Source organism: Topomyia yanbarensis, chromosome 3 (genome assembly GCF_030247195.1).
Source record: "Topomyia yanbarensis strain Yona2022 chromosome 3, ASM3024719v1, whole genome shotgun sequence".
In the NCBI taxonomy this organism is placed as follows: domain Eukaryota; kingdom Metazoa; phylum Arthropoda; class Insecta; order Diptera; family Culicidae; genus Topomyia; species Topomyia yanbarensis.
In genome coordinates, this window is record NC_080672.1 from 254855801 (window position 1) to 254873134 (window position 17334).

The window sequence follows — 17334 nt, forward strand, 5'->3', positions numbered from 1 at the left end:
GGTTGAAGTCAAAGGTCGTCGCTATGGCTATGGCGCTATGGCAACCACAGTTGGTTCTCCTGGACGGAACTTGCAGAAGAGAGTTATTACGTAGAACTCGAACGCGGGCTTGAAGATCCAGACGTCCGAGGATTGTAGGGCAATCCACTCTGGCAGAGAGTAAGTCCGAGACGAACAAGGCTCGAGAGCAGTCCCTCCGAATGCTGAGTGTATCGAGGTGTATTAGCTGGCGACGGTTTTCATAGCCCGGCAGCTGAAATCTGTTTCGCCATGGGAGATGCCGAAGGGCGAAGCGTATGAACCTGCGTTGAACAGCCTCGATTCTGTCAATCCCGTTCTGGTAGTACGGCTTCCAAACATCTGAACAATATTCTAACGTTGGGCGGACCAACGCACAGTAATGCGATTTAAGACAATATATGTCCCTGAAGTTTTTCGCTATTCGGAAGATGAACCCAAGCTGTCGTGATGCCTTATCCACGATGTATGAAGTATGTGATTTGAATGTTAGTGCCGAATCCATGATGACTCCGAAATCTTTGATGTGAGAGTGTCTTGGAATACTCGAGCCGAAGAAATGTGTCGGATGGCGTTTCCGCGTGAACGAATCGATTGAGCATTTGCTCGGGTTTAAAACCATTCTGTTTAGATCACGCCACGTACTAAAGCTGTCCAGTTTCCTCTGAAGAAGCTCGGCATCGGTTTTATCCCGTATTTGTTGAAAAATTTTCATGTCGTCGGCGAAAGAAAGGCGGGGTCCTTGTAATGTGAAATTGACGTCATTAAAGTAGAGGAGGAATATTACTGGACCGAGATGGCTTCCTTGTGGTATGCCGGATGTAGCGAAGAATGGTGCAGATAGACAGTCCTTAATGCTGATTTGGAGTTGCCTTCCATCGAGGTAGGAACGAAACCAGCGCAGAAGTTGTCCATGAATGCCGAGTTTGTCCAGCTTCGCTATTGCGATATCATGGTTGATTTTGTCGAATGCCGCAGATAGATCCATGTAAATAGCATCGGTTTGCAATCCGTCAGCGAATCCATCCATTACAAATGTTGTGAACGAGAGCAGGTTTGTTGTTGTCGATCGTCTAGGCATGAAACCGTGTTGGTCATCTGCAATGTAGTGATTGCAGTGAAAGAAAATAGGATCTAACACAACCAGCTCGAACAGTTTTGATATGGCACTTATACACGAGATTCCCCGATAATTGTCAATGTTCGATTTGTTTCCTTTTTTATGAACTGGGAACATGTGCGCTACTTTCCAGCAGGAAGGGAATGTACCAGTAGTGAGTGATAGCTCGAAGACTCGCCGATGTGGTTCAAGCAGCCCGCTGATACACTTTTTGACAAAAATCGAGGGAACACCATCTGGACCCGGGGAACAAGATGCTTTCAGTTTGGCATTTGCTGCAAGAATGGCAGCATTATCGGCACAAATTCGGTTGATGGTTCGTCCTAGAGAAGGAGTTAAATTGGAGGCGGCAGCGACTTGTTGTGGTGGCAGGCGCTCGTTGGAAAAAAAACGCTTGAAAATTTGTCGGAGAACAGTTGGCAAATTTCTTTAGTGTCAGTTCCTAAAACTCCATTAAACAACATACAAGATGGTAAACCGGATTCTTTTCGCTGCTCGTTAACATACTTCCAGAACGACTTGGGTTTGGATTTCAGTTGACGCTGAACGTTTCGCTGGAGTCTAAATAAGGCGCGTCTGCTTTGTTGTTTGTATTCGTGGTTGAGTTGAAAGTAGTGATTTCGTAATGCAAGTGTCTTATGATTCGAGAATTTTTTAAATGCAGCTCGTTTGGCAGATTTTAAACATCTAAGGACGGTAGATTGCCAGGGAGGGTGTTCATCGGTACTAATTGTTTGCTTAGGCACATGGCGGTCGATAAGATAGTTAAGAATACTAGAAAACGTCATCGCTGCTTCGTTCGCGTCGTCATTGTTAAGATTTTCGTCCCAGTTTATATCCAACAGCGATGCTGTCGTAGTCAGCGTTTTTAAAATCGTGAACGATAGAGCTTGAGACGTATTTAAAATTCACTCCTAGGTTACCAGCGAATACAAGATGTAGTGGGGAATGATGACGCACCTGCTTGACTAAAGGAGTCGGTGCAGTGCAGCAGTACGGAGCGTAGTCCCGGGCACTTACAAAGCAGAGGTCCAATGTGCGTCCATTCTCGTTGGTAACATTATTAATTTGCTGAAGAGTTGTACTGCTGTAGTTGTCCAAAATACAACTGGCATTGTTAATAAGCGCAAATTTTTCGGTATCCAATCGTAGAAAACGATTACTTGCCTGGCACCACGACAAGCCAGGTAAGTTGAAGTCGCCCAGTATAACAATATCATCAGACGGGGCGGCGATCGAGGCGATAAAAGAAACGGAGGAAAGATGTACATCGATCAGGCTGGAATCACGAATTCTGTCAGGTGGAAAATACACAACACACAGGAACAGATTGCGATCAGCAAGTTTCACTGATATCCACACTTGCTCGGAGCTCGCCCACCGGTCATCGTTGATCACTCGGGCTTTTATACCACGGCGAACGGCGATAAGCACACCACCGCCTGATGTCTTGTGGCTGTTGAGGGCATTGCGGTCACAGCGGTAGACATCGAATGTAGAACCAAAGTCCTGACGAGACAGAGTACGGTTGTCGAGCCACGTCTCGGTCAAGGCGATAACGTCGTAACAGCAGCCCGTGGTCGCGAGCAAATAGCTGTCCGTTGATGAATTTAAGCCACCAACATTCTGGTAGTAAACCTCGATGTTGTTGGAGGACGGATCAGGTACAGCAAAGAGCGAAGCCATATTGCCGTGTAGGAAGATCCTTTCGTCAATCCCAAGAACAGTATCGAAACGGTTCACGGTCGCTTGGTCGACAGTGGTGAGGTATCCCGAATCAACTGCGAGAAATGGTTGGCATCTGATAACAAGATGTCGGAGCAAACGGCAAAAAACTGGAAGCGAAGAATGCATCAGCGCTTGAAGTGTTCGGAACAGATGTATACTTGCCATTTGCGGCAGGTTGGAAGACCCTTTCACCCATCCCACACACAGGACCGGAACGACTGATGATCGCTGGCTCCAAGTGCTCGACTGTGGCGGGGGGATCGAGGGCTTCCATAGTGCCAACTGCGGTGCGTCCCAGTATGCGTTGAAACCCGATGGCGGAATGCGGAGAGCAGGAACGGGGTGGTAGCAGCTTACGGCGAGAGTCGTACGATGAGCTAGAAGCGTGAATCGGTTCAACCATTGTATCGTTACAATTTGTATAATACTTGCCGAGAAAGGCGGCTTGGAAGACTCTTTCTCCACCCACACATACAGGACCGGGACGACTGCTGAACGCTGGCGGCAAGGGCTCGGCTGTAGCGGGGGGGGGATCGAGGGCTTCCATAGTACCAACTGCGTTGCATCCCAATATGCAATCGGCATCGATACTTCTTCACAAGGGCGGTGTAGCTTGATATAGTGGCATGGCCAATCGTTGCGGAGCATGACCATTGATGGGCCGGGTTGCATTAAAGAAGTACATGCTTCTTCTGGAGGCGGTGGAAAATCAGTCGGCGGGCTCCAAATGTTCTGGGTACGGCTGCCTTCAAATTCCCTGAACAGTATGCCTTGCGGCCATGTGTCAGGGTTAAGAACTGCATCACGGTACTTTGGGTGAATTCCAACTTATGAAGTTATGAAGTTCAAAGTATTGACGTCTATGCCTTTTTTAACAAGCGGAATAACCGTTATCTCCTCGTTGCAATTTGGTCCTTCTTTAGACATTTTTTCGACAGTCTCTTTGCTAACGCTAGGATGAAAGCGGGAAAGATACATCCAGAGCAGCGGCGCGGGAGGTGAAATTGTAACAATTTTGCTATTATCGACTAGCTTTCGACCACCAACAAGAATATTGCTCGGATCAGGGCCATCCTCGCGACGACGTTTCTGAGGTGGTCGAGAGGTACCGGAGTTTGGCCGGACTGGAGTAGATGTTGAAACCTTTCTAGCGAGGCGCGAAATTTGCTGGTTATTTTTGGATAACTCGGCCTTTAGTTCAGCACAGACGTCATCCGTTTTTCCAGCGATAGCAGCGATAACACATCCAAGTGAAGAAACGATGTCGCGAAAGCGAGCAAACTTCATCAGCTTGACACATTCATTGCAATCCAAAATAAACTTGGGTTTTACGCAAGTTTTTTTCAAAAACGGCTTGTTAAGTTGTTTCCCACATTGCATATGTACCACACTTTAGCAAAAACCCATACATTCGATAAAGTCATCATCCGATTTGACAGGTTTCGCGCAGTGATCGCATGCACTTGCCATAATGCGTGCCGATCTGAGAATGCGAACAATGAAATATAGATGGCGCTGCGTTCAATGGAAAGTTTTGGTTAAGTCACAGTAGTTCACTCAATTGCGTTCTTCGCTGGTTTTTTTTCCCTACACAAAAGCAAACAGGAGACACTTTCACACTGCACAATCACAATGTTAAAAACAAAATTCTCAGTCGATTAACGCGACAAACAACGATAAAAACTTCGCAAATCTCGTCAAAAAGTAAAAATAGTTGGAGCGATTAATGTAAACAACTAATCGGTAGGAATACACTGAACCAAAAAAAAATGGTATTGAAAAATCCGTTTTTCGTTGGTTTGCCGTAAATGAGTTGATAAACGGTTAAGATACATTTTCCTCTGCATCTTCCGCGCAAGGTTGCCCATGATGTGCTGTTTGATTACAGTTTTTGCATGTAGGAGTTTGCTTCTCATGAGTGCATAGCGTAGATTGTTTAATTGTACAGAGTTTTGAGTTTTATAGCAAAGTAGAGGGAAAAGGTCTTTCGAGCCATATCTTCAGCACAGAACTACGCCGTACCCGGGAAAAAGTTTCGCTAAGTATCGGGCTTAATGGATTCTTTTTCTCCGTATTGCAACGTGCATTTCTCAAGGAGGATTACGAGGTGACAGGTCGTGCAGCTTAACATATATATACACAGGAATCTTAATTCCAACGTTGTCACTTACAACCACGTGTTTTAAGTCGTTCAGTAAAACGAAACGCTCGGCTTGAGAAACGTGTTGCAATACTGCATTGCGAAAATGAAGATACTGAAGGTACGCGACTTCCGTAAGCCTTAGCTGTTTTTTCACCATTAGAAGGTTTTCCACTTCACTGAAACTCGGTCGTATTGAGCAAAGTCAATGAGCGCGGCGTTTTGTTGCAGTAGATTTTTTTTCGCCAACTTTACTCACGATGACAAGAATAATGCAATACTAACGAAATATACTAGATTGAACATTGTCTTTCAATCCTTAATTCTGTTCTTAAAGAACGTATTTGAATTCTTGTATGTGCTGGTGTCGATCTCGTGCTCTAAGTTTCCGAACAAACGCCATCACATGTATTTATCAGAGATATTCTAGGGTGACAATATCGTAGCCAGGGCTGCAAATTTTCAACAGGTTGTTTTGAATTTGAAGGAGGAACAAATCTCAAATCATGCCTTACTATGTTCACTTCGCAGTTGTTCGTTTGCATCTTCCATTTAAACAGGCGAGCTGTTCAATCATTTTCCATTCATTCTCAATTTCATTGACCCTGTGAATATCTCTCTACTGGGGTATTGACTAGGTTTTTCAAGCTAAAATATTCTGAACATACGTCTTACTGGTCATGTAAGCTTGAAAACCGCAAAACATGTCAACAGATAACAACTTTGGTTGGTGAATGAAAAAGCATCAATTTGAAATAAAGATGTACGGTTTTGTTATGAAAATCCCGCCAACTTGAAAGTTAATGATTGTGGGAGGCTTTGAATTTGAATCATGGTTGGGGCGGATTGAACTGAAAGTTGGCATTTGAAACTGAAATCATTTATCGTAATATCCTATTTTACTTTCATTCTTGCTAGTAAAATATTTTAGCTTATTTAGTGAAAATTTAAAAATAAAATTGTCAAGGAAGAGTTCATTCCATGAAGTTTTTGTTTTGACTCGTCCGCTTGAGACCATCAAACTTTACGTTGCGATGTAATATAACCAACGTTGATGTAACTGTATTGATTGGCAAGTTGTATCAGGTATACGACTTTAAACGTAACAAATGATTGTGTCATTCTATTATATTTTCATTTCAAGCTTCTATAATAACTCTTTTAAATTTAAACCTGTCGTAGTTGATGAATGAAACAACCCTGCGGAATAAATGTTTACATCAGGCCATTTAATGTCTATGAATATCAAATCGGGTGCCTACAAAATTAGAGGCTGACAAAATCGAATCTTCACTGCATTTCGGTTCATTATTCGATACACTTCCATTTTTCGTGATATTGTATCTGCTTTGAATAGAGGGAACCGAGCTGAGGTTGAAACAGGGGGAAAGTTGAAACGCTGTCCATTATTAGCGTAACAATACCGTTTGGAATCCATCATTAATGCATTTGTTGTACTCAATCGAACTGACATGAAAGTCTTTCGACTTCGAAAGTAACCTGTTTAATCCACTAGTCTCGTTTAGACTAGATAGATTGGTGCCGAGGCTTTTCCAACCAGAGGACCGAAGCGCATTAATGGCATACATTGCGAGCCAACTTAAATACCTCCAACGCATCCCTGCGTTCCTCTAGAAGCATGCATAACTCGAAGCGGACAAGCCTCTTAGTACGCTGCTACTATGAGTGATTTTGTTTTAGGCATGACCTTATCCAAGTTACTTGGAGATTCAGCGAATGAAGTTTCCCCAAGTATCTTCCTTTACAGTATCAACTTATTCGTAAATTGATCAATGCTGTTTAGTAACGTTGTCAGAGGTACGCTGTGTCAGATCCTTTAACGTTGTCATTTTCGACGATGTTTTTTCAGCGAAACGAACGATTATGCTGGGGCAGTGATCCTCAAAATAAACAACACGCTACACCCTATCCAATATATTCTACCAATAGTGAAAATACAAAGTTGAAAAAATGGCTGAAAAGGTAATTTTTAGGTCTGGTTGAAAAATTACAACTTTTTCGATATATTTTACCGAAATAAAACATTGATAATTCACTTAAACTGTGAAAATCGCAATATTTTCAAGTCGTTTATGCGAGTGGCTCCGGCTGGAATTTTAATGAAAGAAAAAACTTAAGTACTTTGCTTTTGCTTATATCTTTAAAAATACGGTAGGCGCGCTCCGACAAAAAAAATTGACCACTCTATTGTTTACATTGGATTATAAAGTGCTCTACTAGAAGGTAAACATAAATTTTGTCAAACGGACAGAATATATAAGCAGCTGATTTCGAAAATCCTGGAAAAAGTGCTGTCTATCTTGCAGTTAACCTTATTTTAATAAAAATAACGCATACGATGCTATCATCGCCGTTAGCGAACAGCATTCTATTACACCGTCGCAGTCGGCTGGTTTTGCATCACTACTGGTTGTTGTTTTTAATCTGCGATGATTATATACGATGGATCGTGTTTCATAATGGGTGTTTGTGCCTCCTTCAGTCACACTTGTCAAGGTGCCAAATGTATTTCTGTGATTATTCACCCTATCCTCAATGGATTACGCTTAAACCAGTATGTATTAATATCTTTGCTGCGTTCCTAACATTGAGCAGTATAATAACAAGTGTCGTAAAAATATGAGAAACTCATGCTGAAGAGAAGCGAAAAGTTGAATCGATATTCCTTTCATCCGACTCTTTGAACAGGGATAGTGGCGTTGTTCTAGCTATTGTGTTCAAATGAGTAAGATGAATAGATGGGTTAAGATAAATTCGAAATCTGTTACCATTGTTCGATCTATACTTACCAGTGGTGTAGTCAGCATTTAGGGGGAGGGGGTGCTATGATGAGGTTACTCCTGGCAAAGCCATCAAAGTAACCATCAGAGCTCCTTGCATACTTTCGTTTTCAACATGATTTTTCCACTGACCTACCATTTCCGATGTAAAACGCCTTTCTTGGCATTAGCATGAAGCTTTAACGCGCTTTTCGTCATCCAAAACACAACCGGATCTGGCCTACAACCCCGTATAGAGCTTCTCAGTGCAGATTTCGCCACAGTTTGTGTATGTGACTTCAAAGAGAAAATATGCAAAATCTGGTTATTTTCTGTCCAACGGGGAAAAACTATTTTTAAGTTTAGCAATAATTTTGTGTTCGCCCTTTATATTTGAAGCAAATTGACGGTCTATGCATAATATAAGCAATCGAGTAATAGTAGTTACGATACCTCCCACAAATGCTTTATACAATAACATCGATGTTCACTATCACAGAAACATGGTTACACGTATTATTACCACACTCACTTAACTCAACTCAGAAAACATTCCGAGATAAACAATATGGTCCGCAACGGCTTTTGTGTCAATTAGTTGTCATTGGTGTTCCTTGGTATGCCATCAAGGATACGTTCGTAACTCACAACGGTACTAACCCAAACTCATTAGGTAACTTTTACAACTTTGCTTTTATTACTGGGCAGTCCATTATTAGTGCCGATTCACGCACAGTCTTCTTTAATACAATGAGGTGGTTGATGAGCGCTAGGAAACCACTCTATTCATATGGGTTAAGAATCTAAGGATAAGGAATTTTTTGATAAAAACCAGTTTGGAACGTTAGGTTATTGTGTATTTATACAAAACACCGATTGGTCATTCGAGTACTCAATTTCTGCGTGGGGGGAAACTAATTAAAGTGATTTCTCGACTATGTATGTCTCGCTATTTTCCCTCACACAATTTCTTTACGAAGATAACGGTGCATTAATGTAAATTTTATTACTTCCACGACGTAGTCTTGGTATCTACTACAATCTGGTTGCGAAGTTTTCGTTTTACTTCGGGAGACTTCGCAATCGATTTTGAGCATAGGTATGACCATTTTTCCAGCAAAAGGATAGGCGTCAAGATGGATAAATGATTTGAGTTGCTTAAGATTGCTGGATCAATTATTTTTTCCAAAACAATTCGTCTTTACCACGCTAACGCATGCTTACACAAAAAATCAATTAAAGACGTATTTTTACCGTCAACTGCATTGGAATAGGATGCTGAATCGAAGACATGACTTAATCACCATATTGCCACATCTCTTGTCACTAAGAATCCTTCCAGCTTGGGGCTCAAGCAAACGATTCCGGGCTCACATTACCAATGCCTTATAGCGTTTTCCTTTTTCCTTGTGCTACATCGGTGTAGTGTAAAAAAGAGATAAATACTGATTACACCCAAGTTTGAATGAGTGTAGCACCGACTACACCGGTGTAGTGCACATTCAAAAACGAAATTGCCATTAATACACTCTGTAGTGCAACAGTAGGGTGGTAATAATGTTCACGGCCGTTGTTCTTTTTGTTCTCGTAATTATATTCTTGATTGGGGAAAAATACAATAAAGCATTGAGACAACTGAAACAAAAATGTTCGTGTCTTGCGATGACAATTTACAAAACTAACCAAAATCGATCATCTCCTTAGACTTTATTATCATTTCAATTAAATTTAGAACAAGCATTTTTGGTTGCTGTGTACATGAATGGATATCCCGAATCTAGAATGGTAGAAAAAGATGCCACCGAGGTTTCCTCATTATTTCCGTTTGTTTTTCCGATCCAGTGAACAAAACATCACAGCCCACTATCTTTTGCTGTTGTCATCGTGGATTATTTGGGGGAAAAGACATTTTATTGGCATGGCAAAAACAAACTACGCTCTATGTGCTACTCGAAACATAAAAGCATTTACATGAAGATGACGACAAAGTGGCATTGCCGCACTGTATTATTCCGTGCCTGCGGGGGAAAAATGATTTTGGGTATCGAATATCTGATGGATCTACTAGAATATATGTCAGCGTGGGATATTTATGTATATTATTGGTGTGTGCGGTATGATTTATAGTTGATCATAACAAACATTTCTCAGTCGATAAAATGTTCACCACAGTATACCGCTATGTGTGAATTAAATATATGCTAGTTTATTAAATAATAAGCGAGGCGACAAGACACACCTACAAAAGATATTGTTGTTTCATAAGACATCATTATGCATTTTTCTTATGTTCATTAGAATCACACGTTGCTAGTATTCAAAGTAAAACAAATGACATATACATTATCTGATAAAATGTTAAGATAATAATAAAAGTTGCATGTTTACATATTAATCTTATGCAAAATAGTATTGTTACTTTGCTATGCATCATACGATAATTCATTTTGCCTAAGTGTACTCGATTCGATAATAAAAGGAATTTTGAATAAACTAAAACATGAAATCCGCCCGAACAAAACTAGCCTCCTACGATCACAAATGAGAACATGTTCTGAAATTGCGATAAATCGCTTGAAGAGATTGGTTGAAGTGGTGTTGGTTTCCTATACATTTTGTCGTAAAAATAGATGGATTTTTGAATGGAACTCTTCTACGTGTATAACGGGCAGGTTATAAAATGTTCATAAAGAGTGATGTTTACAGGTCGATCCGGAAGTTTCAGGCATAAATAGGATAGTATAGGAGATAAAATGCCAAGTGTTCTAGCTAAGAAAGTCTAGTGATGGAGATTTTGCTCAAAGCGGCTAACAACTGTAGTGCTCCACTGCAGTGTGACTGAGGAAAAAGCTCAACTCAATAGAAAAGTTGCTCAGTGCAGTGAAACGTCTATATTCGAAATATCATAATCACACACCAGCCTAAAGTAAGGATAGTGAAAAGCGTAGCCGGTTTAATCAGCGGCCGGAAAAGGAAACAACACACCACCGTGCAAAACGGTTGCGTGCTTTCTGCCACTTTTCCTACGATCTGTGATTTCGGCCAAATTATTTGGCCGAACCAACCAAATCGTTCACAACGTTTTGCACGGAAGCGATCCGCATTATGGGGTGCGCACAGTCGGCTGAAGAGCGTGCGGCAGCAGCACGAAGCCGCCTGATCGAACGGAACCTCAAAGAAGACGGCATCCAGGCAGCGAAAGATATCAAACTGTTATTACTCGGTAAGATTATTCCCTGATATAGATACAATTTTATATTATGATCACAATTAATAGATTAAACGACTATTAACTCTTTACCTGTTTCACTATATATAAATTCCACGCTATCTGTACAAAACAGTTCCCATCCGAAATAGGCGACTGTCATGTAAAACTAATTGGTACGAATCCACATTGCATTTCGCTTTCCATAGGAAAATAAGATATCTAAGATTCTTACTACAGGGCAATTTAATCGCTCGCGTCACGCTTTGGCATCACTAATTCCATTCAAATGGAGCCATACCCAAGAGTGCAAGAATAAACAGTTTCGAACTTAATTTAGACAAACTGTTTAAATTACAAGTCACACCAGTCTGAAACCGAGTATATCTTCCACACCTATCCCAACCCAGTACGCGCGCGGCTGGAATCCGGATCTCGGACTGGAAATGTTTCCACATGGTACAGCTTGGCTCGCTGTCGTCATTCGTTTCACCACTCACTAATTTGATAAAAGGCGAAAGAGTAGAAAGCTCGTTTCACAGTGCAAATCGGAATCAATGCTCATTCCCTCGCTAACCATCCGAGGGGCCGCAACCAACTCTCACAGGGTCCGCCTACCAACAAAGGTGTCCATGTGTTTTGTCAGATGAGCTTTGTGTATTTATAGACCACTTGGCACGACCTTCGGGCTTCCGGTTCGAATGTCTGCCAGGGGCTGGGGAATCCCTATAGACAGGCGCCCTCACTGCAAGATATTTTTTATTGTTATTCCGTTTCTGCTTCGCTTTCGTCCCTGAACAAAATTTTATTGGTCGGGATATAGTGGTGGACGGGGTAACATGCATCCCCGGAGCAAAATGCACGTTTCTTAAAAGTTACTGGCAATTTCTGTAGAAAAAAATGCCCGCTAGAATTTCGCCCTAGTAAAATTTCATTATAAACGTTTGACAATCGTATATTGAAAGGGGCTCGATATATAAACATGAAATAATAACCTGCACGACTGGTGTAATTTTTGTTGCTCATGTAACTGAGATTTTTGGTTGATATGCTGTTTTGATTCAATTTCCGGACACTTACGAAACGGTTGTTAAATATTTGGTGCTAGAAAACGATTACGTTCTATTTTTATGTTTCAGATTAATCTAAATATTCTTCTATTAATTTTTGTTTTCAAATTCCGCAAACTTGTACTTCTTAATTTATTTTACAACTGCCAAAAGGTATTGTGTTGTTATGATTAAAATTATGTACATTTTTTATAACTGATTCGAATTTAGACCCTAAATCTTGTGCAATAGATCCAATAAACGCACAGGGCGGGGCTAAGCTATTCTCCTCCCCGCGTCCCATATCACTTATTTTTATAAAGTGATCCATCAACAGTGCCATCATTGAAAATGAACCACATTTGTCATGCAACTAATTTTTCCGATTTTATTTTATTGCAAATAATTAAGTAGTCTTCATTTTATTATATTCAGAATTGCAAGGGAACACGTATTCGCGGGCTGATGCCAATCGACCTGACATTTTTTTGGACTGATCAAACTATTTTCTTTGTTTGTTTAATGATTATTTGACCAAATAGGAAACTAATCCACCGTGCATTTAATATGCGTGAGGAATACGCATGGTCTTATCTGAGTGAAATGATGACTGTAGAATCATGTATGAGGGTTGAGAAGTGACAGCGAGAGGAATCGAAAGCCAGTTACCAATTTGCGGCAGTCATATCAGCACGAAGAACATATTTTTACTACCATATTCATTGGCTTACATTAAATCAATTAAATTATTTGTATTCATTGTTTGGAGTACTTTCATATACTTTGAAGTAGTAAATGCACTATATTATTGTCATTGTCATGTCAACCATATTCCTTCAGGAGCTTAAACATATTATAGCTTGATTATTGACGTAAAAGGTGAAAGGGTAGTTTCTTTTCGTTTTCCAATCTTGTTCTAGTAATTGGCATTTCATTTGCTTTATAAATACCACCGTGTATAAAACGATAAATAATATTTGTATTACGAAATCTTCAGTTACATAGGTACAGTACATTACATATCTCGAACAACTAGAGGTGATTGCTTTTTATTATATTGTGTTGTTTTTTGCAATGTCGTGTTTCGTCGGAATGAAGAAACAATAATTCCAAATTTAAACAACAAACGTTAAATCTATCATACATTTTCGGCAGACGCTTGCCCAGAGCAATAAGCACATAATACCACGTTTGAGAGTTGCACAGATCGTATCACTCGTCAAGGTAAATCCAGGTTTGCACAACTCTGCCCCATCGTACTAACAAAAAATTCTTCCCGTGGCAAACGTGGAGGTGCAGAGGTATAAACAGTCTCCATAACAACGTGTATTTCGCTAACATTCCTTTCCTTCCCCGATGACTGTAAGGACGTGGCTGGCGCCGTTATTGGCATTTCAAAATATAGAACTCTCGAAACGTGCATATTGAGAATGGATAGCTACTACTAAGCCCCATTTGTTTATTCTCCGTGCAATTTCGCTTGTTCTGGTCAATCACAGAGTAGCAACTACGAATTGTTCGGTCGTCATGCTCAATATTGTTTGTACTTCACTAATTTTATTGACTACCGTCAATAAATTTCTGCTACCAAAAATGCAATAGATATTTGTTAAAAATACCTCCAAATTTCTTTCCAGAAGAAATCTTAGCCAGAGGAGAGCGGGATAAACAAAACTTTTTATGATACTATGATTTAAAAAAATGTTTTTTTGCGAGTTTTTATCTAAGCCATATCATTATAATTAGTTTCCAAGATCTAATGGAGAAATATGCTGAGTAATGATACACTATTAGATAAAAACATGCATGCTTTGGGTAAAACTTAGCATGAAGATCACATTTTCAAAAAGCACTCTATTATGGAATGCTTACGACCTACAAAGTTTACATTTTCAGAAGATAAATTTATAACAATAAGACCTACCCCTTTCCCGAAGACACCATATTTGTGTCTAGCTAGCTATATTAAAAAGTTAGGAGCAATACAACAACATTTTTGAAAACACCATTACTCTGAAACGAAAAATAATAATACATACCACCTGTTTTTATTTTCCGACCACAGTGTTTCGTTTTCTCTTGATCCCATATCCCTCGGCCATATTCCAATGAAGAGACATAGCACCTTTACTAGAATTTGCAATAATTAAAACGCTCAACAATATACATTCTTCCAAGAAGCAAATTATTGCATAATTTGAAGCGTTTAATATTACACCTTTGCAACATCTATAACACGGTGCTTCAAAATAAAAAAAAAGAATGTACTTTTCGAGTGATCTGTTAAAGGCTGGTCAAATAAAACACAAAACAACGTTAGATCATTTTAATATACCCTCTAAACCATGATTTATAGCAAAAAAAAACTATTTTTGAGGACTTTCGGCATTAAAAATTTTTCTACGTTGTCATTTTTCAACCGATTTTTTTGGGTGTTCTGTTACCTTTTCAACGTTATGGCTCTTTCATTAAATATACTATGCGGTATATGATATTAGCCATTATTTTACGATTTTGTCATGAAAAACCGATTTAATCCACCTAGCAGTGACATGAGACATTTCTTACACATTTCACTATTGGATTAGTTTGCAGAATTAATTTCTAGTCTTGCACGAATAAAATCTCGAATAAACTGAATAAATTATAGAAATCAACAAAACGACCAAAATAAAAAAGTAAAGCAAAAAATGAAACACTAGGTTTTTAAATTCATAAAATGAGTAGAAAAATTAATGGAAATCAAAATTATAATATACACAAATGAATTAATCAAATGAATCAAATGAATCAAATGATTCAAATGAATCAAATGAATCAAATAAATCAAATGAATCAAACGAATCAAATGAATCATATGAATCATAAGAATCAAATGAATCAAATAAATCAATTGAATCAAATGAATCAAATGAATCAAATGAATCAAATAAATCAAATGAATCAAATGAATCAAATGAATCAAATGAATCAAATGAATCAAATGAATCAAATGAATCAAATGAATCAAATGAACCAAATAAATCATATGAATCAAATGAATTTTAAAATGTAATTAGTTTAAGCAACCACTATTGGGGCCAAAGGGGCCTGCTGGTGAAGGTAATAAACATAAACATGGATCACACGAATCAAATTAATCAAATTAATTAAATGAATCAAATGATTTAAATGAATCAAATTGATTTAATTCATCCAGTGAATACAATGAATCAAATTAATGAAATGGATCAAATGAATAAAAAGAATGGATGAACAAAATGAATAAAGTAAAAAATAAATGAAATGCATAAATAAAACAAACGATTCAAATAAACAAAATGAGCTGAGGTGATAAAATGAATAAAAAGAAGAAAATGAGCAGAATTAAATGCATTGATTAAAATGAAAAATTGAACAATGGTAAAAGGTTATAAATTAATATAAAGAAATAAATTGAATCAAATAAATTATTTGGATGAAATGATTAAAACTGAAAAAGTAGTCAGATTATTAAAATGAAGAAACTGAACAAAATGAATAAACTGCAAAAATGAATAAAATGCATACAATGAAAACAATGACTGATATGAGTAAAATGCACAAAAAGAATAAACTGATCAGAGTGAATCCAAAGAATGAAACGAATAAAATAAGTAAAATGAACGCAGATGAACAAAACGAATAAAAAGATGCGGAATGAAATAATTAATTAAAATGAAATGGTCATATATTTGAATCCAAAAACATTTTTGAATAGAGAAAATGAATGAACCGGATTGTACGAATTTGAGAACCATTGCATCAGGAAGTTTTGAAATGTTTTTGAAAAACTCATCTTCTGATAAAAGGCTAATAAATATGCAATGGACTTTCTAGGGCTTCCATTTTTTTTTGGTTTTATTCTTTTTGTTTTCATGCTTCTTTACTTGACGAATTCGAAGTTTACTTTTTGGCCACATATTCCCGAATAAAAGATTTATGTACAGAATAGAATTTACTGATCCAGTATTTTAACGCGCTATTGAATATAGTAAAATGAGACAAGGTCACATGTGCTTCCAAGCCCCTTGAACAGAGAATGACAGGGAGAATGCGATTCGTGAATGAGACAGGTAGATATTTCAAAGTTTTTATTTGCATTGAAGTAAATAGTGTGAAATGTCTAGGCCATGTCGATAGCATAAAAGCCCTGCATTCAGTTGATTGCAATGCAGTCTCCTTCCATTCATCCGTATAGCTTTCATATTGTTTCGTTCGGAATTCTCGTGCAGGAAATATGGATAAATAAGTCCTATACAGACCAATACCGTGAAAAAGAAATAGTTCAAACTACTCAGTAAATCCAAATATGGACGACGATAAGTTAGAAGACACGTTGTAGTTGCATCCCCCATCGAGAGTGGGTACTTTGGGAGACTTCTTTTCCTGGATCTAAGTTGTGGATATTTTTGGTCTTTGATCCGTTATTTTTCATGAAAGTTCGTACCAATACAACGAATGTGCAGCTGATACAACTCATGGTTCATTCGCCTGCGCAACGTTCCGTCTTCCATCTGAACGCCACCATAGATGGTACGCAACACCTTTCGTTCGAAAACTCCAAGGCGTTGGTCCTCCACGAGCATAGTCCAGGTCTCGTGGCCGTAGAGGACCACCGATCTAATCAGCGTCTTGAAGATAATCAACTTCGTGCGGCGGCGAATTTTGTTCGATCGGAGCGTCCTCTGGAGTCCAAAGTAGGAACGATTTCCCGCTAAGATCCGTCTCTGAATTTCTCTGCTGTTATCATTGTCGTCGGTTACCAGTGAGCCCAAATACATGAATTTGTCGACCATCTCGATTTCGTCACCGTCAATCCGAACTCGGGTGAGAGGTTCACATTGTCGTCTCTAGAACCTCTTCCTCTCATGTATTTTGTCTTCGAAACGTTGATGGCAATTCCAATCCTGCTGGCTTCAGCTTTCAGTCTTTGAGTAAATATTTCATTTAAAATTCAATAGAGATACGAATAGTTTAAATATCGCTCAAGGAATGACTGTTTTGAAAATTTCCATCGTCAAACTTTCATATTACCCAGTTAAGCCAAATATTTTTCTTATATAGCCATGAATTTCCTTAATTATAGTGTAGATACAGGCTTTGAATACAATTGTATTAAAGTTGAGTTGATGTAGCAGCAGACAAAAAATGGTTTTGTTTTCTAAAACCTTCTCAATTACAATTAATAAACATTTCAGATTGGCAGAAGATCTTATCACACAACTTAGAAATGGATACAGAAATAGCTAGATAGATGCAATGGAAGAGAG

At 38.8% G+C, this 17334-nt stretch overlaps 1 protein-coding gene across 15 annotated transcripts in view; it reads left to right on the forward strand.

Moving 5' to 3' along the window:
• Positions 1 to 17334, forward strand: part of LOC131690313 (G protein alpha o subunit) — a 194925-nt gene that overhangs the window by 54059 nt on the left and 123532 nt on the right. For 4 of the 15 annotated variants that reach the window (XM_058975985.1, XM_058975986.1, XM_058975993.1 and 1 more), the window contains exon 2: positions 10493 to 11009. The exons of 8 other annotated variants lie outside the window; for them this stretch is intronic. In XM_058975985.1, coding sequence (XP_058831968.1) covers positions 10892 to 11009 — 118 coding nt within the window. In that variant the 5' untranslated portion in view covers positions 10493 to 10891. Of the gene's footprint in view, positions 1 to 10478; positions 11010 to 17334 lie in introns of all 15 variants that reach the window. 3 more of the 15 variants (XM_058975988.1, XM_058975989.1, XM_058975992.1) reach the window with 1 other exon arrangement.